The sequence below is a fragment of the Hylobates moloch genome, unplaced genomic scaffold (genome assembly GCF_009828535.3).
Source record: "Hylobates moloch isolate HMO894 unplaced genomic scaffold, HMol_V3 SCAFFOLD_8, whole genome shotgun sequence".
In the NCBI taxonomy this organism is placed as follows: domain Eukaryota; kingdom Metazoa; phylum Chordata; class Mammalia; order Primates; family Hylobatidae; genus Hylobates; species Hylobates moloch.
Window position 1 is genome coordinate 73,900,454 of NW_026652283.1, and position 9,000 is coordinate 73,909,453.

At 41.6% G+C, this 9,000-nt stretch overlaps 1 protein-coding gene across 7 annotated transcripts in view; it reads left to right on the forward strand.

Annotated features, from left to right (window-relative positions):
• The window catches only part of ERC2 (ELKS/RAB6-interacting/CAST family member 2), a 901,662-nt gene extending 893,625 nt beyond the window's left edge, over window positions 1–8,037 (forward strand). For 5 of the 7 annotated variants that reach the window (XM_058441964.1, XM_058441966.1, XM_058441965.1 and 2 more), the window contains one exon: window positions 5,087–8,037. In XM_058441964.1, the coding sequence (XP_058297947.1) occupies window positions 5,087–5,329 (243 nt within the window). In that variant the 3' untranslated portion in view covers window positions 5,330–8,037. The remainder of the gene's footprint in view (window positions 1–5,086) is intronic. The other 2 variants (XR_009214386.1, XM_058441969.1) reach the window with 2 other exon arrangements.
• The last annotated feature ends 963 nt before the right edge of the window (window positions 8,038–9,000 follow it).

Genomic DNA, 9,000 nt, shown 5'->3' on the forward strand with positions numbered 1-9,000 from the left:
ATTTAACATAATTTGTTGCCACTTTGATCACAACAATAATAAATAAATCTTCATGAGGAAAACGGGAAACCCATTCCACCCCGTTTTTAAAGATGTTAAGTAATAACACAGATGTAGTTATAGTTTTTTCTTTTTTTAGCAGAAACGACTCTATTGGGTTTTCCTGTGAGCAGAGTGGCTTCATGGAGCTGTTCTGCAGGATGCCCGCTGCCCCCAGAAGGAGCAGCTCTTCTCCTCCAACCATTGTTAATTAGTCTATCAGGGGCTTGCCTTTTATGTGGGCACCACGTGCAGCGTGTTAGGGGCATCTGAAGCCGTCGTGAATGGGTGTCTGTTTTTGTACCTGGGGGCACAGTGCACACATTTGGAAAGCACATGGAACATAATGGACATTAACCCAGATGTCAAAAATAGCCTGCGTTTTACTACTGTTATTAAACAGTTTCCCCTTTAACCCCTCCGTGTTTACCAAAGACCCCTTTCTCCCAGCCTGTTTCTGCAAATCACTACTGAAAGGGCAGGAGAAGAAAGCCATAATCGGGCAGGTGTCTTTATTCCAAAGAAAAACAGTCTGAAGGAATATTTGTGAGACACCACACGTTTATAGCCTGCTCTCCCTGGGGCGTTTGTCCTGGGGCAGAATCTTACTGCTGTGCTCAGTCACCCACCCCGCCCCTCACAACCCCCCCCAACCTAGAACCAAGTCAAGAGCAGCAGTTCCACCCAACACTGGTTTCTCCCCACAAAGAAAATAGCTTTATATTTTAGTATGATACTATTTATATATTCTTAGGTTTAAAAAATTCCAAAAAGCTCAAAAAAGAAAGTCTGAAGGAGAAAATTTTAACGGCTGGGCGCCATGGCTTATGCCTGTAGTCCCAGCTACTTGGGGGGCTGAGGAAGGAGAATCGCTTGAACCAGGGAGACAGAGGTTGCAGTGAGCCGAGATTGTGCCACTGCACTCCAGCCTGGACAACAGAGAGAGACCCCATCTCAAAAAAAAAAAAAAAAAACATAAAAATTAAATAAAGGGGAAAATTTTAAAAATACCACCCAGAGATAAATATTAATAATATTCTAATGTATACAGTTGCAAATGTTTGTTTATGTGCATGTTGATGCAAAAATGAGATGGAGCTATGCATATAAAATGGTAATCTGCTTTTTCCACTGAAAAGTTGTGGACGGACATCTTTTACTATCAAAAGAAAATAAAGATTGACATCATAATTGTCATCAGTCACTTAATAAATCTTAGGCATCCCTATCACAGTTCCTCGTTCCTTTTCTTCATGGTGCAAATGTTTACATTCTCATTCATTTATTGATCTGTGTGTCTGTTTGTTTCTATCTTCCTCCCAAGAATACAGGCTCCATGAAGGCATGGACCTTGTCTGTTTTTCTCATGATTATATTCCTGGCGCCAAGCACATTGCCTGACCCAGAGAGCTGCTGTATTAGTCTTCTATTGCTACATAACAAATTACCATAAATATGGTGGTGAAAATAGCACCCATTTATTAGCTTACAGTTTTGTGCATAGGTCAGAAGTCCAGATGGGCTCAACTGCGTTCTCTGCTTAGGATGTCATAAAGCCAAAGTCAAGGTGGACTTAGCTGGACTTTAATCTGAAGGCTCCAGGAAGCCCTCACCTTCAAGCTCCTTCGGGTTTTTGGCAGAATTCATTTCCTCGTGGTTGTAGGTCCGTGGTCCCTGTTCCCTTGCTGACAGTCACCTGGGTGCCATTCTCACATCCTGTAGGAAGCTCTCAGGTCCTTGCCGCTGGCTCCCTGCATCACAGCACAGCCAATCCCTCTGGTTTCAGATTTCCCTAACTTTCTCTTCTGCTACAGCAAATAAAAGTCTCTGCTATTAAAGGGCTTCTGTCATTAAATTAGGTCCACTCAGACCCACCCTTTTTTAAAAAATTTATTTTTTGTTTTAGACAAGGTCTCACTCTGTCACCCAGGCTGGAGTGGCACAATCATGGCTTACTGCAGCCTTGACCTCCCCAGTTCAGTTGATCCTCCCACCTCAGCCTCTCAAGTAGCTGGGACCACAGGTGCATCCACCACACCCAGCTAATTTTCAACTTTTTTTGTGGAGATGGGTTTTTGCCATGTTGCCCAGGTTGGTCTCCAATTTCTGGGCTCAAAAGATCCACCCACCTCAGCCTCACAAAGTGCTAGGATTACAGGCGTGTGCCACCTCGCTTAGTTGATAATCTCCCTTTAGACTAATTTGAAGTCAACTGATTAGTAACTACATCTGTAAGGTAACTTTATAGTAAACGTGGTCTGAAACATTCTCACTCCCTGTGTGTTAGTTACCCTGATTAGGATAGAGAATCTTGGATAAGGAGTAGATTTAAGGATTCTGCCTACCTGAGGTACTCTCTAAACTGGCAGGCTGGGTTTAGTGGCTTATTCCTGTAATCCCAGGACTTTGGGAGACGGAGGCAGGTGGATCATTTAAGCCCAAGAGTTTGAGACGAGCCTGGGCAACATAGTGAGAACTCATCTCTGTAAAAAAATACAAAAATTAGTCAGACATGGTGGCACGTGCCTGTAGTCCTAGCTCCTTGAGGGGCTGAGCTAGGAGGATTGCTTGATTCCAGGAGGTCGAGGCTGCTGTGAGCCATGATCGCACCACTGCACTGCAGCCTGGGTGACAGAGCAACACCCTGCCTTAAAATGAAAGATTATATACACACACACACACACACACACACACGCTCTATTGGATGTACAAGTCTAGACAATTTATCAGAAGGGGACCCTGCAGTATGTGTGAGACTTCTCACTCTATATCACATCTGAGAGGGTCAAGAAAGGCTTCTTGGGAAGACATGACATCCAAGCTGAAACTGAAGAATAAACAGGGATCGATCAGATAAAGAGCTGGTGTAAATGCATGTTAGATAGAAAGACACGCTTGTGAGATGGGGAGAAAATAAATTTTTAGGGCTGCAGAAGCAAGCTCAGCTTCGGTGGAACATAAAGAGTGGAATGTCAGGGGTAAGTACAGGACTGTAGAGAGAGAGGCCGGATGGGGCCTCGCCAGTATGGCCGGGAGTCCGTCAGTCCTGCATTCTCAGGGCAATGGGATTATAAACAGGGTTGTAAACAGGGGTGGTAAACTGTAAACAGGAATGCACTATGGAGTGGATGTTACCATTGAAATGGCACTGTTGTTGGCTGCTGCGTTGAAAGCATAGAGTTGGGTGCTGTAAGAGGAAGCTGGAGAAGGGTAAGGGCCACTATGACTGTCCAGGCGAGGGAGGACTGGCCGGGGATCATCTCACAGTGGGTGGCAGCCCAGATTGGCTCATTGCTGGAAGCCAGGATTCATTTATTATTATTATTTTTTAAAGCATATGCTTCTTTGCCCCCCCACAAGGGATCATCTGCGTTTCTAAATGCTGGCGGTGTCACTTGAGGTTTCCTTGTTGTTTTTCTTTTTTCCCTTAAAGCCATTTAGGCCTCCTCGTGAATGGATTGTTTGATTGAAAGAATGGCTACACTTTTTGAGAATTCTCTTGTCTCCAGCATAAACCTTACTCAAAAGCAGTTTGCTGCAATTGTGGGGCATTGTATTCTGCCTTGTGACCTGTTGCCCAGCTGGAAATCTTTCTCACAACTGAATAAATGATTGTTCTTTGCTACTTTATCTTGGAAAAACATCAAGGACATCGGACATTCACTGTAATTATTTTTCACTCATTTCCCCATCAGTAAAACAAAATGAAACAAAACAAAAAAAGACGGGTGCATTTTAATACTACTTAGGGTTTCTCTTTACCTTTTAATCATGTGGCCTTTTAATATATTGGTCAGCCCTTTAAAAGGATGATTAAGAAATGCTTAATGCACAAAAGAATTAGAGCTATGCACAGCTCATGAAACAGAAAGCGTGCTCTGACTTACAATTTTCATACAAAGTTTGCAGAGAGTTTATGTGCCAGAATGAGTAATATGATCTGCTCTAGGAACTCCCTAACTTTCTGGCTCTGCAAAAGTCATTTTTTTGCCCCGATTCAAGTTTCTTAACCAGAAAGGTTACACCAAAGTCCTCAGAGTATGAATTAGCAGAGTTCATCCAAGCCACATATTTCATTTGCACTACTTAACGATGGCTTGAAATAGCTGCCTACCTGTGCAGACACTGGGATCTTTGGCATTCTTGTTAGTCGACGTGACTCGAAAAATGCTACATACCAACCACCAAATGAGAAAACTCAGGATATATATACAAGGTGACTTGTGTGTACACGAGTGTGTGTGTGTATGTTTGATCTTTCCTCTCCCTGCTGTATTTCCCAGATAGCTGAGCTCATGTGGCTGGAAACCCTGAAGCACTCACAGGCCATATGTGAATGATAATGGCACGGGCACACAAAGTTGAGCATCAGCAGGCAAGAAAGTCCTCATCTGAAGCAGTAGTGTGGGAGGGACCCCCCTTCTCACCCATTGTACTATTGCTTCCCAGGATGCAGTTGTATCCACACTCAGGGCCCCTCACTGGGACAGTGAGAAACACTGGGGTGCTTCTGGATACCTGTTACCCAGGGCAGTAAATAGACAAATGGATGACTGTCATATTTATGTTTGGTTGGTTTTTAAGTGCATGCTAAGTTCTCTGATATCTTAACCATCTTTAATTCTTTAATCTCCGTAAAATCAAGTTAAAAAATAATTTTAAAAACATCATCATTGTAGAAAAGTGTAGAGAGAATAAAAGTTGACATATAGTCCAATTACGTGGAAATAATCACTGGAACATTTTGGCATATTTCCCTTCAATTTCCTTTTTTGTATATCAAGAGACATTTATACATACACGTGACATGTTTTGAAAGAGGCCTCTTCTCAGATGCACTTGCAGGACATAGTTTATCTTTCTGTTTCCTTTGTCCTTCCTCTGTGTTTCTTCCCCTTACGCCCTCCCCACTCCCACCCAACCCCAACAATTGAGAGTGGTGGAGAGGCTGGTGTAGGGGTGAAGAGTGGGAAACGGTCTGCCAGGATTATCTCAGATATTGTTGCCAGTTTCTTCTCCTGCTAAATTATGTGCTTTCTTGTTGCAGCTATCAGAAGGGCTGAATAAAGGGAACATGCAGCTCTGCAGCAATATTCTGATAATCTATTGCAGTGCAGCTCACATCACTGTCCACCACCACCTGGAGCGGCTCATCAGAACTGAAGGGGAGTTTTCACTTACATTATTGAGCGTGATTCTGTTCTACTTGATATTTCCTTCATCACCTCATGTCATTTCTCATGGATTTGGATATGATGGAAAGGAAGAATGCAGAGGAGGAGAAAAGTGACAGATCCTCCATTTTTGTCGGGATACGGGCATTTTGAATGTGATCATCTTTGCTGAATGTCATTATTTGATAACATTTTGTTTATGTTACTTCAACATCATTGGATAAATTTGAACTCCACGAGATTTTATCTGTGGATTCAGCTTCTGTTGGACAACTAGCCTCATCTCCAGTATCCTGCTGGTTCAGTCTAATTGGTCATTCCTAATGCATTAGATTATCAAAAAGTATAAATTCGCTGTGAGTGAGTGGTGTTGGCAGTGTTTGTATACCATGATGCATGGAGTGTTTGACGAAGAAACAAAAAACACCAAAAATTGCGAGCCTTTACCCTCCTCTATTTCTTTAATCTGTTGTTTGAAGAACCACATTTTGAGGGTGTAACCAGTAGTTACCTCTGGGCCAGGTTGGAAATGAAATCAATTTTTTAAACCACTAATACTTGCCAAGAAATCGCCTTATGAGAACATGGTGTGTGTCTCTGACAATGCGTGGCACATCTAAATTGATCATTCATAATTTTATCTACCCGGTCATGTACTGGAGAGTGGCAAAAGCCTGAGGCACCTGCATATCTCTAGTCCCTGTGTTCCGCACATCCCCACGGTGGACACGCCACCAAGCCTCAGACTCTTACCATCCCGGTACATGCAGGTCTCCATGAAGAAGCTGGGACTCATTCACGTTTCAAGATCCAAATGCTGTGCAAACAGTGTAAGCTTAGATTTTCTGTAAATGAAGGGTCATTTCTCTTTTTTTTTTTTTTTTAAAGAAAATGTGTCTGCAACATGGATTCCAAAGCATTTTCAGCATCAAACATGAAAACATTGATGAATGAGGAACAATCACAAAAGCTGTGTCTCTGTATATAGCTCTACACAACATGTATGTGGATACAGTCATTATTTAAAGCACATGCCAGGGAAAAAGACCAGATTTTGAGGTCTTTTACATACAGTGATATGGTACTAAGGAGAATTAAACTCCTACTGCTTCCTCTGAATATTAAGAAACAATTAAAATTGTTATAACTTCATAAAACTTATGACTGAGTCTGGCAAACATGTGCAACTCTTGTATTGCTCCATTTTCTTGTCAATGGAAGAAACCCTTCCACGTGTATGCAAGTGGGAGATGAAAACCTGCATTTTTAAAGGACAAACAGTGAATTTAAGCATGAGTGGCCTTAATAAATATAGTTGTCTTTCTTTGCTGCTGTGGAAAGGATTCTAAACAGATGTCCCTGAAGTCTTGCATTGAATTTAGTCATTATTATTACTTTTTTAAATGTTGATGCAATTAACTCTGGACCTCTCTTGTGAGCCATAGAGATATTTAAAAGACAAACACCTTATTTGTTGGGGAAGATGAAACCATCCCTGAGTTGCACCATTCTTTCTTGGTGCATTCGTGGTTAAGATACTCAAGCAGGTTTCTTGCTTCTGGCTTTGTTCTTGTCATCAGTAAGTGTAACAAACTATGTAATGCTTACGTGTTGCATAAACAATCCAAATGCATTCATGTTTTAAAAGTTTGTCCTTTAACTATCAGAGGGATCTAGGTCTTGGTTAGAGAAGTAAGCAGAGTTCTTTGCAAGCTTATTTAGCACATTTTGACACAATGTTGCACTGAAAACCCAGGCCACAAATGCGTCCCAGTGAACAGTTTGGATGTCCTCAAAGAAGTGGTTCTCACTGCCTCCTACAACCAGGTCTTGACCTGAACTCTGCAACTGAATACTTGAAGTAGGAAGTAGGAAATCCAGTAGGGAAAATAGGGTCCTTGAAACAGAAAAAAACAACCAACCTATGTATAGCTAGCTATTTCTATGTATGTGCCAATTTTGTCACAGCTCTTGTTTGGAGGGATCATTTTCTGCCCAACTTTCGTTGGTTAAAAGTATTACTGATCTTACCTTTATGAGGGCGTATCATTTAGTCCCTTAAAAATTAAATTCTCTCTAACATAACAACCTTTCCCATTTCATGTAATATTCTCTGATGTTTGGGGGTTACCAAAAATATCCCTTTTTCACATATTAAGAATATTCTCTGGGTTTACAACAAACACTGTGATGTTGGGAAGCTATTTCCTTTGCGCAAACTTTAGCAGGTTTCCTTCTAATCATAACATAGTTGAAAAAAGAAGTTTGGGCTAACATTTAGGAGAAGTTGGTCTTACTTTGTGCAAAAGCAGGCTTGTACTTTATACCCCATTTGATTTCGATGTACAGTCTCAATTTTGTATTTAATGATTTTTGTGTATCCAGTATGCACGTTAACAGCGTGTCAACTTTCATTTGAAAGTGGGTTTCAATTTACTTTTTAAACAGTGTTTATGACGAGACCTCAAATGTGTTGACATAAGCTCTATCTGCAATGTTTTTGTGTAGAGTGGCGATTGAATGCTGCCGAGGGTCAGTGTATCTAATTCCCCGAGACCCTCGTTTGATAGTGCTTCTTGTAATATTTCCTCAAGTGAGTGGCATGTGGGTTGTGATATTGACCATGTGATTATGGACATCGATATGAAAAATAAATAAATAAAACTAAGGAACCCTGGAAACTACCAGTGGGCATGTATTAGCCAGTCATTGTAACCTCGTGTCTAGTAGAACAATGTACAAGGTGTGTACAGTTCATAAATTCGTTATCATGTGTATGAGAAGTACTTTGTGCTGATCGCCTTATTTATATTCATCAAATAAACCTCGTTTCTTTCTGAAGTGAGTTCATTTTATCTCTAATAAATGCTCCAATTGCGCAGTTTCTAATGTTTTGAGGGTCATGGATCCCCATTTGAAGAACCCTATGGACTTAAGTAAAAAGGGAAGTTATTGGCTCATTTAACTGGAAAGACAAAGATGTAAGTCTTCCTTTATGTACATCTGGATCTCAGGTTCAGATTAGAAAATCAGAAGTTCAAATTAGGAAATTTAAGTTACTGGCATTGTCTCCCTTCTTCCTTTCTTCTTTCCTTTCTCTTTTTGCCTTTCTCTTTCTCACTCTCTCAATCTCTTCCTCTATCTCTCTTGATCCCCCCCTCTCTTCCTCCTTCCCATCTTTTGTCTCTTCCCTTTTTCTCCCTTTTCTTGTCTCTCCCTCCCTCTCCCCTTCTTCTCCCTTTCCCCTCCTTCTTCTCTCCCTGTTTGCCTCTGCACTTTCTGTTGGGTTGGCTTTGGACTCTGGTAAGCTCTCTCCACTTGGTTGTAAAGATGACTTCCAACAGCTATGAGTACTTTTGATTTTTAGAGGAGAGACTTTGTCTCTCTGAGCTACATCTACATCTGTCCCCTAAAGGGACGCTTGGTGGTTCTTTTTTGGATCATGCACACAATTACCTTTTTCAAGGCCATGTGGTTGACAGCCTCGCTGGTGGGGGTGGGGGGAGCAGTTTCCAACAAGGAAAAATGGATTCTATTCTAGAAGAGAGGGACAAGAAAGCTAGGCAGGCAAAAATACTAGCTAGCCCTGCCACCACTTGGATACACACACAATCGTCCATGCAAGGGCTCACCAGCCTTCACAGCCTGTCTGTGGATCAGTGAAGAACCTCGTTGCTAGCTGTCCTTTTTCAGCCTGCAGAACCAGCCCCTGGTTCCTTTAATGGTTTGATCTATATGCCAGGGAATGAATTTCCAATTCTTACCATGACTGAAATCAATGAGTAAT